This window comes from Lissotriton vulgaris, chromosome 3_1, assembly GCF_964263255.1.
Source record: "Lissotriton vulgaris chromosome 3_1, aLisVul1.2, whole genome shotgun sequence".
Classification (NCBI taxonomy): domain Eukaryota; kingdom Metazoa; phylum Chordata; class Amphibia; order Caudata; family Salamandridae; genus Lissotriton; species Lissotriton vulgaris.
The window spans coordinates 2,091,140,320-2,091,156,331 of record NC_141689.1 but is presented as its reverse complement, the minus strand read 5'-3'; the positions used below and the strand labels follow the sequence as shown (position 1 = coordinate 2,091,156,331).

The window sequence follows — 16,012 nt, the reverse complement described above, 5'->3', positions numbered from 1 at the left end:
GTAAAAAATACTGGGCCCCCAATCTCCATGCATAATACAGTGCCCCAGAACTTCTTTTGCCCCCTCCCCCCCCCACTGCCTATTGCACAGGGCAGACTAATTCATGTCATAGCCCCCACCAATCTGGAACTGAAGAACTTTTTCCAAAATTAAATCCAGATCCCAGCGGGATCCCCTTCCCCCCCAAGTTAGGGAGACGCTAGTGACCACTCTTGCTCCCAATTATCAGCTGCTCTTCTTCTCCTCCCTGCAATCAGGCATTGTACCGGCTAAGTGGAAAAGCACTAATTATTTTGGACCGCTCAGTGTAACTCGACACTAACTCACATGAGATACTGATTCAACGCCTTGTCCACATAAGGCTCTGACCTGTCTAAAATCCTTCCTTGAACATGGAACAAGCTGTGTGGTTCAAGCCATTCTCTTCAAAAGCCAAAATAATTAACTACGGAGTGTCCAGGCCAATTCTGAACGCCTGGTCACCTTACACATAACGAATTTCTCTTTCCTCTCATCTTTTGGATTTGAGCTTTGCTTATGTGCAAATACTAGCGCTTGGTGCCATAGTCACTTAACTGCATAGGTAATGCTTAGGCCAGATCTGGATTGGTAAACTTTGCCTTTCATTTAGTGCAAATACCACGTTAGATTGAGCAACTAGCTCAAACATGTATAGTCTATATAACGTACTGGATAAAGGCTTGGTATAAAACGCGCTTTTATAATAATTAACTAATCCACCAACCCGTGGAATCGAGGGGTTTTGTTTGTATTTTTTTTTATAAGTAGTCATATTAAAGCCAGTTCCCTTCCCTCATTGAAACCCATCAGAAAAATGAATCACACCAGTGAGTGATCTAGGAAATGCATTCTAACGTACGTTATAATGTGCATTCAACAGTGCACGAGTAAATAACTACTATATCTTCAGTAGGCAATTAAAAAAAAGTAAAAATGTGCTCCTTTTTAAAAATGTCGAGTGGTTGCCGTGGGGGAATCTAACAAGCCAAGAAGCAGAGTTAGAAGACTACACACTACCATTCCATAATTATGCATCTATGAGGGAAGACTTTTGGTGTTATGAGAGGTTTAGAGGGATGTTCCAAACGTGGTAAAAGTAGCTGCACATATGTACGAGGGTAGTGAAGAGGAGTATGAGGGCTACAGTCACATCCTGCGTCTACTTACGAACTTGCTGCAAAGTAAACAACACCCAGGGGAAGAATACAGAGAGCAGGGTGATAATTGCCAACTCAGATAGGACACACCAAGAGCCGTGTGGTCTGTGGCTCTGTGTGTGGCTCTGTGTGTGTGTGTGTGGCTCTGTGTGTGTGTTGCTCGGTGTGTGTGTGGCTGTGTGTGTGTGGCTGTGTGTATGTGGCTCTGTGTATGTGGCTCTGTGTGTGTGGCTCTGTGTGTGTGTGTGTGTGTGTGTGTGTGGCTCTGTGTGTGTGGCTCTGTGTGTGTGGCTCTGTGTGTGTGGCTCTCTGTGTGTGCAAATGCAATAGGTCTCGCATTTGCAAGAGATTAAGCTGTTGGCATTGTAAATGACAATGCCATTTATTTCTCTGTTTTCAAAACCAACACATAAATAAAAAGTTTGTCATTTACAATGCCAATAGCTCTAACTTTTGCAAAGGCAAGACCATTGCATTGTAAATGCTTGTTGATATTCTGTTGGGTTCTTGGGCTAAACCCGATTCAAGGGCTTCTGTGGGCCGGTCTATAACTCATAGGCACCATCCGTCCCCTGGAGACCCGCTCTGTATCTGCTGACAGCCAACTACATGCAGCTTGGTGTATCAGGTTGCTACAGCCTCCACCAACATCAGCACCCTGCCTGACGTCCTGCTAGACAGGAAGTCTAAAAGTTGCTCTTGGTCCATATATCTTTTCTGACACCAATTCCGTTTTCCGGTCCCTTAATACCGCCTGTGTTTTTTTTAGGTCGTTTTTCTCACGTGTTTTGGGATTTGGTCTTGCGCCTTTTCCCCTCTGTCCCTTGTGACACCCGGAACACTCTTACTCAGCTACTCCAGGATGTCCATCAGATGGCTAAATTACTGATTCGCTGTGACATGGATACCACAGATTGTCGGACAAGCCATGGCTCTTTTAGTAGGTCTTCGCCAGCGTGCCTAACTACGCACCCTTGGTTTTTCACGGGCTGTTCAATCTACCTTGGTAGGCATACTGTGCAATATTAAACATCTGTTTTGCTTCCAGTACAGACTCTGCTTTATGCCATTTTCGGGATAGGTGGAGTGGGGCGAAATCTTAGGTTCTGATTGCTATACCGTCCTCTACTTCCCCCTGACTCAGTTAGTCCAGGGATAGTCTCATTGTTTCCTACTATGTGTGAGTCTTTCTAGGGCAGTGCTCCTTGACCTCTTCTTTTCACTCGTCACCTCAGAGTGGTACCCAATGTAGTCCTCCTACCCCAGCAGGTATTTTCTTTTCTTGTATTCTTACCCTGTCAATGACAGGTTGTGGTCCCTGGTTGTTTTTGGGGACACATCTTATTTTCTGGCCTTGTTGGGTTTCTACGCAGGTGGCTGCACGGTGTTCTTTTGCTTTCCATCCTAGTTCTAGTTGGAGTATTTTTATGGTATTGTATGGATGCACTTTTGCCCTGTTCCCTGTCCTATAGGGTACTTCATCTGTATGCCTTATAGGTATTCACAAATATGTTTCTGACACAATGGTACCCCTTTTAGGGGATTCTGTGCTTTGGTTAGGCAGTGCAAGTCAGAAGATGGTGCACAGGGGTGGTTCTTGCTCCTGCCCCCGTTGTTGAGTGTTTCTCCACGCTATCCAGGGGGTTCGTTTTTTTAACTCTATATGTGCACTTTCTTTCCTGGAACATGCAAGGGAAGGGGCGTGGTTCTTGGCCTAGGGTGCATCGTCTGGTCCTGACCTAGGTGGTGTTCCTGCTTTACTCTCGTCAGGCGTTAGCACTTCTTGTGCTAGTTCTTGCTGTAGATGAGCAAGACTGGTTCCTGCCCTTTCTCTTTCTCTCTTTAGGTTCCTTGTGGGCCTACCTGGTCCATGTCTTGGCATGGGTGGACTACGCTGCCGACCCTTTTCCTTCGTGCCTCTTCATGGCCTGTTATAATTTGCATCTGTTCTGCGTGAAGCTGCTGTTGCTTTTCACTTTTGGACAATGTTTTTTTGTCCTTGTTTGAAACTTTCCTGTTACACCTCCAATACTAACCCCAACGTTTAGTTACTGACCTGGCTGTTCTTCAGATGTGCCTCTATCCTTTTTGGGGTTCTTGGCTATTTTTCGTCTTTTGGTCTTCTCAAACATGGGTTTCTTGACCACCCACTCTAGGTTGGTTTTTACGTAGGTTGGTGATTCCTTCAGATTTCTTTCCAGGTAGTTTCCTTCACTTCAAGCTATCATGGATACAGTTTCAACCCCGGGCGGAGGTTGTTCTCCCTTGAACTTATAAGTATACCAATACGATCTTGGGTGATGTCTGGATCCTCAGTTATGATGTTACATGGTTTGTTGCCGGGCACAGGTCATCCCATACAAACTGGCACTTTCTTTTGCTTCTGGCCTTTACTCTTGTTTCCTTGCTTCCTTTCCATCTGTTACTTCAGGTATTTACACTGGTTTCTTGGTTTGGACCTTCACTTGTAGCGTTGGTTTTTCCATACTATTTCCTCCATCTGGTCTCCTGTTCTTCCTTCTTTTTAGATGGGGACTAGTTATCTGAATAGGCCCTCCTTTTTACAGTCCTCCATAGTAGTTTTAATTTCTCTATTCTTGCCGGGTTGTGATCCCCAGCTGTTTTCTATTCAATCTAATCTATATATGGTCTCTCTGCTATCTGATCATACCCCTTCAGTCATTAAAATTGTTTTCTGTACTTCACGCTCTCTCCCTCAAACAGTCCGAACTACGGGCGACCGCCACTGACGCGGCGAAAGCCTTGAGCAGGGAACAGCAGGGCAGGATATATGACTTGGGTGATAAGGCGGGCAAGCTCTTGGCGTGGCTGGATAGACGGGAGCTGGCGTCCCGGGTGGTCCCAGAGCTGGTGGGTGAGGATGGCTTGTCCCTGACGGACCCGGCGGCTATAGTTGGGTCCTTCGCTGAATACTTCGAAGGGGTATATACCTCCGCGAATCCTCTCCCAGAGTCTGCTTCGGCCTCCTTTCTGGAGGACGTCGACCTTCCCTGCCTCTCAGATCTCGAACGAGACGACATGGATCGGGACCTGTCTGTGGATGAGGTAGCCTTGGCGATCCGTTCGCTGCGCTCTGGCAAAGCACCGGGACCCAACGGTATCCCGGTCGAGCTTTATAAACTCAAGGCCGACGCGCTTGCTGCACCATTGTTAAATATGTTCCTTGATGCCCGCGAGACGGGAGAACTCCCCCTCGACCAACGACTCGCCACCATTGTGGTGATCCACAAGGAGGGAAAACCGCGTGATTTGTGCCGGTCCTATAGACCCATCTCACTCCTGAATGCCGAACCTAAGATCCTGGCCAAACTGTTGGCCAACCGGCTGGTGGGAGTGATCTCGGACCTGGTTCACCCGGACCAATCTGGCTTCATACCGCACCGGAACACGGCACTCAACTTGAGGCGGCTTCACGCGGTCATGGCACGTGCTCACTTGCTTCGTGAACCCGCAGTTCTCGCCTCTCTTGACGCCACTATGGCTTTCGACTCGCTGGAGTGGAACTACCTGTGGGCAGTCCTAGCCAAATTGGGGTTTGGGCCCGCTTACATCGGCTGGGTCCGTCTGCTGTATTCCGCACCGCTGGCTAATGTGGTCGTCAATGGTCGGCTGTCGGCCTCCTTTGCGCTGCACAGGGGCACCAGGCAAGGTTGTCCGCTCTCGCCGCTCCTGTTCGCCCTGGCACTGGAACCCCTGGCGGCTTGGATCAGGACACACCCTGATGTCTCCGGGATAACGTGGTCCCCTGGCTTTGAGGACCGAGTGTCGCTTTACGCGGACGACATTCTTTTGTATCTCACCTCTCCCTGCCGCTCGCTCATTGTGGTTTTTGACCTGCTGGGGACCTTCGGGGCCCATTCTGGCTTGGTAATCAACTGGTCTAAATCCTCTTTGTACACGTTGTGTGGAGACACTCCGCGCCTCCCCCGTGGGTGCTCAATACAGATAGCCCAGCAGGGCTTTCGGTACCTGGGCATTTATGTGTCGCGAGATCCCCGAGCCCGATACTCACACAACCTACTACCACCACTGGCGCGGTTACGCAGGGACGTCGAGGGATGGAAGAAGCTACCGATCTCCCTAATGGGCAGAGCTGCGTTGTTCAAAATGATGGCGCGGCCTCGCTTCCTCTACGCTTTGCAGAACACCCAGGATCCGGTCCCAGCCAAATACTTTGGAGAGATCGAATCCTTGCAGCGAGCGCTGTTGTGGGATGGTAGACCACGAATCTCGTTGCTCAAGCTGACCATACCGTGCTATGATGGGGGTATCGCCCTGCCGGATATGCGACGCTACTACTGGGCGTCCCAGCTCGCGGCCATCAACCACGGCCTCTACGGCCCGGCGGCCAGTCCGGGCTACGCCATGGATCGGTGGCTCGTGCAAGACGGGAACTACTATAGAGCATTATACTCCAGGTCTTTGGACCGGAAACTGACGGGCCCCACCAAAACGATGGTGCATATATGGCGCTCGGTCACGGACACCCTGGGCTGGAAAGATAGGGTTACCATGGCCACCCCTTTGTATGACTCAGACATACTGGGAAAGCTGTGGAATACTAAGGGCTTCGATAGATGGGACGCCATTGGAATATCTAAGGTTGGGGACATGATGGCAAGGGGGAGGATCAAGTCGTTTGAAGTGCTACAGTCTGAGTTCCAGCTGGCGGCGACGGAATATTTCCGACACGCCCAGCTTAGCCATGCCCTCTCCCCTCACATGTCGGGAGAGGGTGCGATCCCTGAGTCATCACCCCTGGAGGATCGGGTGCTGGACGGTCACATGCCGGACAGCGCTATCTCCCTGACGTACAAAAAGCTCATTAATGTGAGAGTGGATTTGCTTGAGCGATTGAGACTGCACTGGGTGAATGATGGTATAGAGATGGACGACGAGGAGTGGCAATCAGCGGTCTCCTCCCCCAGGGAGGTGGCCATATCAGCACGACTCCGCCTTGTTCAGTTGAAGATACTACACAGGGTGTATGTAACCGGCCCCAGACTCCTACATATGGGACTTTCAACGGACGGCCTGTGTCGGAGGGGTTGTGGTATGCTTGCTACCTTCCTGCACATCATATGGGAATGTCCTGGAGTTGCCCGGTATTGGACACGAGTGCATGAGGTGATGGAAGAAGTGACTGGAGTGGCCCTACCGGCTGAGGCCCGGCGATGCCTCCTCAATGTTTGGTGTCCGAATGATTACAGTGTGGCCCAGACCCGTTGGGTCACCCTGGGCAACATGGTGGCCAAGAGGGACATCGCCCAGAAATGGGGTGCGCCTGCTCCTCCCTCGCTCAGTTTATGGGAAACCAATATGGACTGGTGCATGCTGCGTGAGAAGACGGTGTATGTGGCCAGGGGCAAGCCTAAAATGTGGAGGTCTGTGTGGGGAGCCTGGAACTCCTATAGAGGTGATATTTGCGACCCCCCAGTAGAGATTGACTCTGATGTCCAGCTTTCCCCGTAGGGCCCCTTACCCGCAGTTCCAGATAGGTTATCCTGGTGTGCTCCCCCCCACGTGCCTCACTGTTGTCACTGTTATTGTGTGCTGTCTTGGATGTACGGCCCTCGACCCCCTCCCGCTACGCAAGTCCACTGCTTCTGTACCGTCCTCAGCCTACCTTTTTCCTCTTTGACTCTCTTTCGTGCCTAGTGCACACCTCTTTCTCCTAGCCTTTTTTGAGGCTTTCTTATTCTTTGGTTTATTTATTATTACGTTCAATGCTATTGAAAAATTAAACCTGATTGCTTCTGCGTACAGTATTGTACACGATCTTACTTGCTACCTCGATGCTGCCTGGCCTCCGGGTTGTATGGCTGAATAGCGGTGTACTTTTTCTACAAATAAAGGTTTTCCCAAAAAAAAAAAAAAAAAAAAATTGTTTTCTGTCTGCTTATTTTGTTTTCTGGAGTGTGTGGGTTTGACCCCTCTATTTCTTTAATACTAGGCCATGTGACTGGTTGCCAGCTCGCCCTTATTCCATCGTCGGCCCATGACCAATGTTGTGGCCCTTTATACATACCCTTCTTAGGCCTACTTTTATTTGACCGTGTGATTTATGTGTATGTTTCTGGATAGATAGATATATTTCTTTATACCGCCTTTTATCAGGTGTTCCTGTAGTAAGTCCTGCTCTCCTGCCTCTTATAAGGGAGTGTGTTTTTGCTCACGTTTTGCGCTTTTCCTCGTATCCTGGAGCGACTTATGCATGTTCATTGCTTTGTACTCTCTTCATTCTCCCCCCTGAAAATTCTACGTTGGATAATCCCAGAGTGCTCCTCTCTGTCTCAAAGTGTTTCCTCTCACCACGCGTAGTCTGTGGCCTTGATTGCTTTTAGTGCTTGCAATGATTTATTAAACTATTGGTTGATGCTCTCTGCTTTGCTCTATTCTATGGCTTTTAGCTCTGGCCCAGTAGTTTAGCTATTGTCCTTGGCCCCCAGCCCAGTTCTTATGGCCCGGTTGACATTAGGGGAGCGATGTAGTATTATGTTTATATGGAGTGTTATTTCCAGCTTGCTTTATTGTTCTGCCGTGGTATCTTCTTCCCATGCTTTTCTTTTTGCAAAGTTGCGGGTTTCAGTTCCGTACAAGGTTCTGCACAACGTTTCTGGTGGGATGTCTCCTTCCTCATCACCCTTTCTGGCAGCCTATCTCTTTCTCTTCTTTTCTTATAACAGACCGGATAGCCTAGTCGAGGATCTTCATGGGATCGGTTTGCAGATCCTCCCCAGGGGATGGTATTGCTTAGGTATCTCATTCAAAGGTAAGGAATCTGCGACTAGACATCTTTATCAGGTGAATAAGTTACTTACCTTCGGTATCGCCATATCTGGTAGAGACCAGATCTAAACGCAGATTCTTTGCCACCCACCCATCTTCCCCTCTCTGCGAACGAATTATCCTTTTCTTTCCAGATCCGTATATGCACTTATTAATAAATAATAATGTTTTTCAAAAGAAGATTCTTTTTGGGCACACTGTTTCCATAGTAGTTTCTATACGTGGCTCTGCGTTTTACAGCGGGAAGTAGTTGCGGAAGAAACTGCCATCAGCACGTCAGGGGAGGGCTTCTATGGACTCTTGACGTCATATCCGGTGGACGACGTCTTGAAGTCGCTCGACGCCCTCTACCACAGCGCATAGGTACTGCTGTAGAAAAGTTTTCGGATCCAGTCTGGCACCTGGGGATAATTCAAAGGTAAGGAATCTGTGGCTAGATCTTGTCTCTACCTGATAAGGCCTCACCGAAGGAAAGTTACTTATTCTTAGACGCATCATTAATCTTCAAACCATGCAGAGGAAACTCTTGACACTTGTGAGGCTGCAGTATTGGCTGTTCTTTCTCAATGTAACAGGGGCAAGTGGGTGATCAGCTGCCCCACACCAACAAACAAATGGAGCAGTCATGGCACTGTCTCAGAGATATTCATTCTTTAGTAACCCTATAGCTTCCGACTTTCATTGGTATTATTTCAGTTCAGGGCGGACCTCCAGTTCTTTGCTTGTGGAATGTGCGACCTTCTGAGTTCGTTTGTGTGGAACACAATGCTCACAGTCTGTCACTTCTGTTTATTTTGTAGGTGGGGAGCTCTCGGCCTTCCTGGTTCTCACTCTGCTTTGGCTGCACAGTCTCAGGAGGCTGGCAGAGTGCATCCTTGTCAGCGTGTTCTCCGACGGAGTCATTCACCTGGTACAATACTGCTTCGGACTGATGTATTATATTCTCCTGGGCATAACTGTGCTGTGTCAAGTGCCACTGCATAGAAAAAGCGGTGAGTATGCCATGATCAGTGTCAACAGATCTCTGTTCTTCTTCCAGCAAATTAGGCATAAAGGAGGAGCAAATGTTATGTTTGAGGATGTAATTATGATTTTTAGAAAAGGAAGTAACACTCAAACTATATGATGGCCTTGATTACAAGTTGTACGGTACTGGAGGGGTACAAACTTACCACACGTAATAACGGTTACTGTGTTATACCCCCTCCAGTACTCTGCAGTTAGAGTTCAACTCAGGGCACAAGTCCTAAAAAAAGAATTGGGGGGACTAACCTAGTTAATCAGAATGCAAGTGGCATCACAGCGCTTGACATCGTGGCGCGTGACATCACAGGAAGTGGCATCATAAGAAATGTCATCAGAACTTAATTCCACACATGTATGTTTAGCAGGTCTATCATGAGTACATTGGAGCACATTTCGAGTACACTGAAATCCTCCTGGTATAGGAAGAAGATTCACACTTTTGACATCTACACATAAACAATGTTGCCTTTTGTCAGCGTAAACTTCCTCTACCAATAATGCTTTGCAAGAATAATAAACTATTTCAACAGGAGTAAGCACTATATAAATTACATTTATTTTGTGTAAATACAGGGAAAGACCAACGCATCAGACATTCTTACAGTGCATGCAAATCTCCTAAACAGGGACTGAACAAAGTGAAAAGCTGCCTCTCTTAAGAATGTGAGAAGTGCTAACAAGGTGTGAGCCTTTTTTTACCCTTAGCTTCATTGGCATCTAGGTGTGAGGCTCCTGACTGCTGCCAGCCAGGAGACTCGTTCAAAAGGAGGTCTGATTACCCCTCAGATTTGGCCCAGCAGGAGTCTTAGTTTAGTCAAATTAGTTTAAAAAAATGGGCTAACCTAGAACTAATTGCAATACAATTTCTGTGAGTGGATCCTTATTGAAAATTTTCCGTAAAAAACAATGGTGAAAAGTCTACCAATCTTTCATGACGCGTTAATCCAATATGGCGAATTTATCAAAATAGCTGCCCATTATTTGAGATATAGGGTATAACTGTTTATATGCCCAGGTGTGGTATCATTATATATGTTCTTAGGGACGGGAAAGTCAAAAATAACATCAAAAATTGTTTCTGATAACCATAATATCAAATAATCGCAGAATATGTCAGATAGACAAAGTTTGTATAATTTTTTCGTTGACTTAAATGAAGGAAGGTAAATATTACAATTAACTTTTGAAATAAAAAGTTTGCTATTGTTTGTGTTTTGTTTTGTAACTTTGTTGTTATTGTTTGTTTTTTTGTTAACCCGTTTAGAGCGTCAAACGTTCAGCGCCCAGTGCTGAACGTTCGAATAACGGGTGGGGCCGCGTCGGCCAACGGACGTGCGCAGCACTGGCAAGGTAGTGCTCGCGACGACCGTTGGTCGACGGCAGCGCTTAAGGGGTTAATCAAAAATGTTTCATTCATGTGTTACAGGTTCTTGCGAGTTGCTGTGAGATACAGTGAAAATGGACGTAGAAAAGTGTTTCATTTGTTATGTGGCATTTCAAGAAGATCACGATGTATCTGTACTCACTGAAAGAGGAGTGGCTGGAATTCAAAAAACATGCAAGGAGAGAAAAATGTCTAAGTTTCACGTTTGTGTTGGGCAGAAAGTTCACAAGAAATGTAGATCGCGTTTTGTTAACTTGAAAACTCCGTTCCAGGAGAAAGAATCAGATCCCACAACTTCTCGTGTTCTACGGTCGTGTGAAACCCCGTCTTAATGACCGTTGAAAATTTTCCAGTTGGAGTCACAGTGGCAATAATGCCCATCCCATGAAAAGTACCATGGCCATCTATTGTAATAATATTGTGATCAATATTATCAGCTGCATATTGAATGAATTTCGGAGGACTTTCAGAAGGTTCCACAAGGACAGGTATAGTATTTCCTCTTTCTGCTGCAGCTGAACGTTCAAAACATGCACCTGGTTTGCAAAGAACGCAAGCTCCAGGTCCTCCGCCGTGTGGCAACTGAGGAGTGTGCCTGGTCTTCCTTCCGTGACATGGAATTTTGTGTTAAGATGATAGCCTTCACTGGTAATTTCGACCTCCATGACTCCTCGTAGAGGAATTGGCTCGTCACTGTCATACTTGTAAATCCTGGCCTTGGATGGTAGGAGTGGCGGGCGTGGTGACAGTTTTTCATATTGGTTGCTGTCCATCACGTTGACTGATGCTTTGGTGTCTATGAGGGCACTTACAGGGGACCCTGCTACGGTGATGTTGCACATGGGCGGTGGTCGGCGCTTTGTCCCTTCCCGGCTGACAAATGACACAAAGAATACTTTGTTGTCTTCAGTTCCCAGACCAAACCCTGGTGGGGTGTTGTATACTTGGTCTATTGGGTCCTCCATCGTCAGTTGCCTCACCGCCGCCGAGAGCCCACTTTGGCCTGGGGCGTTACTCCGTCCTCTTCTACTCCTGCAGACGTTTGCAAAATGGTTGAGTTTTCCGCATTGCGCACACGTTTTTCCTCTTGCGAAACACCTCCCCCATGGAGAGCACGTGCTCCTCTGAGAAGGCCTTGTGGATCCTTTTGATTGAGACAGCCTTCTTTGAATCACATCCACTCTTTCTTCTTTGATCGTGGGTGTCCGCTGTGGTGCTGGCTGCGAAGAGGGCCGCTGCCATTTCATCCGCGTGAGCGTTGGACAGCTCGTGGGACCTGGCGAGCACAAGAATTTCATCTAGACTGATGCCGGATTGTCGAAGTATCAGGCGTCGCAGCGTGGCTGACCGACATCCCTGGATGAGCTGCACCCTGATCTCCTCCCTCTGGTCTGGCAGTGTGCACGAGCTTGCAAGTTTTCGTAGGCGAGCATAGAAGATGTCTATGGTCTCGGCTTTGCCCTACCTTGCCTGCCGGAGCTTGAAGTGCTCAAAATCAGAGTTTATCTGCGGATTGAAATGACGGTTCAAAGCTGCTACCACCCTGTTGTAGTCATCATCTGCCCCTCTATCTGGAAAAGTCTCGAAAAGATCGTACAGCTCGCCTCCCCCATAGCACATGAGAAGTGACCTCTTCACTCTCCCATCTATTTCCGGCAAATCAACAAAGTATTGGTCCAGGTGGCCAATCCAGGATTTCCAGCGCGCCGCGGCTGTGGACGGGTTGGAGAGTTTACTAAAGGGTGGTAATAGGGCAGCCGTGGCCTGACCAGGCTGAGCGTCGGTTGGAGGGTCTGCCCACTGAGGCGGCGGTACTGCCTGGGGAGCACCACCGCCATCGGCACCTTGAACTCTCATCCTCTACTGCAATGGAGTAATACAGATCCTATGCTAATAAGTTACTTGGAACTATTGATCTAAATCAGACTGTAAAGGCCGCACTGAATATCACTGTGATTGTTTTATGGTCACAACAACCTTTACCCAATCCCCACCTTTATCCCATCACACCCATCCCATCTAACTACCTCTTTTCCTCATCACTTTGAGCGCGTCAATATGTTATAATGTAGATAATATGTGTGAATCTTTTCTACATATGAAGTTTTGCTATGCACCCAATTGATACCTGTGTCCTTAAGTATCTGTTTGATTCAATGAAGTAATTGATATGCTTTTTCATATGTTGATTCCACAATTTCTGGTACTTATGGAATGATACTAAGTATCCAGTTAACAAAGTGCTAAAATAAAACAAAATTTGCACTACATGGATGGAATGTTGCTAATTTACAATTGGCAATATTCATGTGAGACATTTGATGTTTTTGTTAATCAATAGACTCTGACCACTTTATACGTATCTACTTAACTGACCCAGGTCAGAGAGTTCTTAGGGTATACCCCGTTTTAACTCACTATTTCCAGTACAGACAACGGCGGCTGCGCGGCCCGCTCAGGCACCGGGACCACTGCGGCAGGATCAGGCCGTGCACTGCAGGTACCGGGCACTTAACGTGGGAACACGGCGAGGCGTGAGATAGACCCACCTCGTCGCTAGTGTAGTGTCTGGGTGGGACAGGACACTAGCAGGCATGGACTAGGCCGCCCTCGGGGTCGCAATTACAAATAAGGCACACGCTAGTATATACTCACTGGGCCAAGACCCCGAGCGGTCTTGAGCCTCTTTATATACACTCTCAGGGTGCGCGGGTGCATGTGTGGAGCGTACGTGAACGGACCTGGTGGCTCCGTCACTACAATTGATAATCCGGTCACGTGTTTAAAAGTAAACAAGAGAAGACCATAGGTGGACACGCACAAGCTGGCATGGTGGTGAGCAGTCGGGCAACATTGCTGGTCATTTACTCCTGTGAAAGGTGGAAGTAACTTTCTTTTCAGGTGGAAACATAAAAAGCCATCGATTTTTAATGGGAGTTCAGGGCAAGGGATTTCACAGATAAAAGATTCCTTTTTGAGAAAATAAAGGATAATTGTGGAAATAAACTGATCCGTATCATTTACTATAGCAGATTATCCACTTGATGTCAAATCTGAATATTCCTGGAAATAAACTATTTCAGAATGTCAAGATTACTGCTTGATTTGATCCTTTTGTGAATCATAAACGCTGATAATCTACTCAAATGTAAGAGTACTTTATGAGAGTAGATTTCAGACTTCCAAATAGCTCTGTTACAGTAATCTGGAAAGTCTGTTTAGCACCATAAATTTAAGGATGCAACCATATTTCTAAAGTTTGTGAGAAAGGCCAGACTGTGATTTTTTTGAGCACTACTGCTCAAAGCATTGCATATTGTAATGTAGAAGGAAATTGATGTAACCTTTTGTGACATTCTTTCATAAAGCCATCAGGTTTGGTTTAGAGTAACACAATTTTGTGATATATTGGCATGCCTGCACTTTAATGCACAACCATATTAAAGTCCGACCTGGTGGTGTAGCCTTTGGATTTTCGTTTCACAAAGAAGCAAAAGCAGGAATATATTAAAGGTTCCCTTGCCTTCATTTAGCCATGATTTTGTTTCTATGTGAAGTTAAGGTCAGGTGTCAATGTAACGGTCTTACATTCATGCATTCATTATTGTAACACTGAATGAAACACAGGGTTTTATTGAAGGGAAGGTTCCTGTGCCATCAAACCTACATTTCTATTCAATAAATATTGATATTACATTATGTTTTTGGTCACCGATGTGTATATAGTGTAGACATTATATTTCAGATCCTGACTCTAAGATAAAATGGCATATATATTTTTTGCCATTCTATTCTTCCTAAGCCCATCACTTCAAATAGGTTTGCCCAATTACTAAATATTTAGCATGTTGATAGGATATTTCAATGATTCCATTTCCATGGTATGTATTATAAGCATGACTGTGTCATCCTCAGGGAACCAGTGACAGTCACTGATTCTGTAAGTCCTGAAAGCAGGATTCTAATCCTCAAAACCATAGATGTTACATTTTAGGTCTCAGCTACAGACAGTCTGAGCTATGTGTTGGCCAGATCTGTTATCTCCAATATATATGTGTGCTTTTTGTGATTTGGTGTAAATCCGTTCAGTGGTTTTTGAGATATCTATCTTAAAAAAAATATAGATATATGGGGATGCGAGTCCTTGCAGTGGACTTGCAAACCCTACTAAAATTTGATTGGAAGTCAACACTTCAACCAGGAAATGTTGGCAGCCATCTTGGGCCTCGGCTTGAAGCCAAGTTCTAGAAAAAAAATTATTAAAAAAAGAAAAGGGGGCAGAGACCCCTCAGGGGGTAAAATCTTTTTATTTTTTTTATTATTATGTTGCGGACTGGCAGATGGATAAGTGAATCTGCTGCAATTTCTTTCTTTTTTTAAAGGCAAGCGCGGGCTCCCGCTTCCTTGCTTTAAAATAACCTCTTAGTGGGCCAGGTCCCTGGGGCATACAGTAAATTTAGGAGGAGGGGCATGGACCCCCCTCCTAGGGCTATTCGAAGGCACGGGGACCACCACCTCCCCAGGGCACAAATATATGTAAAAAATAATGCAGGGAAGGCCCTATGACCTCCCTCACATTCCTGGGGAATGCCACCTCCCGGGCCAGTAACTTATTTATATGTAGGGAGCCTCGCGGCTCCCTCGCTGCCCAGGGGACGGCCACATCCCCGGGGCACTGTTGTTAAGAAATGCAGGGGGCCAGCTCGGCCTCACCGCTGCCTTGGGGACTACCACCTCCCCGGGGCGTATACCTTAAATATTTTCTTTTTCTAAATGGGGGTGAGTCACCTACCTGGGCACACAGACCATATTGAAGTGGGTCATTTGCATACCCCCGGCCTCAGGGAGCACCATCTCACAGGGCAATATGGAACAAAGGAGGGGGGGGCTGAACAGCCTCCCTCCAGGAGCCATAAAAGCCATAAAAGACCGCTACCCCCCCCCCCCTCTCCCAGGGCAGGCTCCAGCAACCAGCAATGTCCTGGGGTGCCCACCCTGGGACATTGCAGTCTAATATGGCTTGGTGGTAGCGCCGCTCCCACCAAGCCATAACAAGCAACTGCTCTGCTTTCAACAAGCAAAAGCACAAGATGCTCTTGCATGCTGAAATCAGAGCAGTGTCTGTTTCCCTGCTCGCTGTGAAGTGAAACGGACATTGTATTGGTATCAGGGAGCTGTATGTCAGCAGCTCCCTAGATCCCAAATCAATGCCGGCTCCTGCAGGAGGCGGGTAGCTAGCAGGGACTGTGAGGCCTTTAGGCTCCCCCCATGGTTCCATTGGTAAGTGGGTGCCCTGGAGGCCACCACTTTATATGGGTGGGCCCTGGGGGATGGAATCCTTGGGGCCCAATTTGGCCTGGGGATTTCTCCATGCAGCCTTCATCAGTAAAAGGCCGGGCCCCGGAGGATGTAGTCCCCAGTTCCGAAAATGTCCTTTAATATAAAAACAAAATTTTAATTGGGAAAAAAACAGGCAGCTTGCCGGAGGCTACGTCCCCTTCACCACCACTCAGCAAATGCGCCTCCTGACGCTGTGGTGGTTGGGGGACAAAGTCCCCTTAGATGCTGAGGGTCCTTGGGGTCCAGAAACCCCTTCTGTTACCTCCAGTAAGTC

The 16,012-nt window shown here is 47.1% G+C and overlaps 1 protein-coding gene across 1 annotated transcript in view; it reads left to right on the top strand.

The window, feature by feature from the left end:
• The window catches only part of SRD5A3 (steroid 5 alpha-reductase 3), a 161,178-nt gene that overhangs the window by 124,268 nt on the left and 20,898 nt on the right, over window positions 1-16,012 (top strand). Inside the window, exon 3 of the mRNA XM_086962637.1 lies at window positions 8,789-8,980. Coding sequence (XP_086818763.1) covers window positions 8,789-8,980 — 192 coding nt within the window. The remainder of the gene's footprint in view (window positions 1-8,788; window positions 8,981-16,012) is intronic.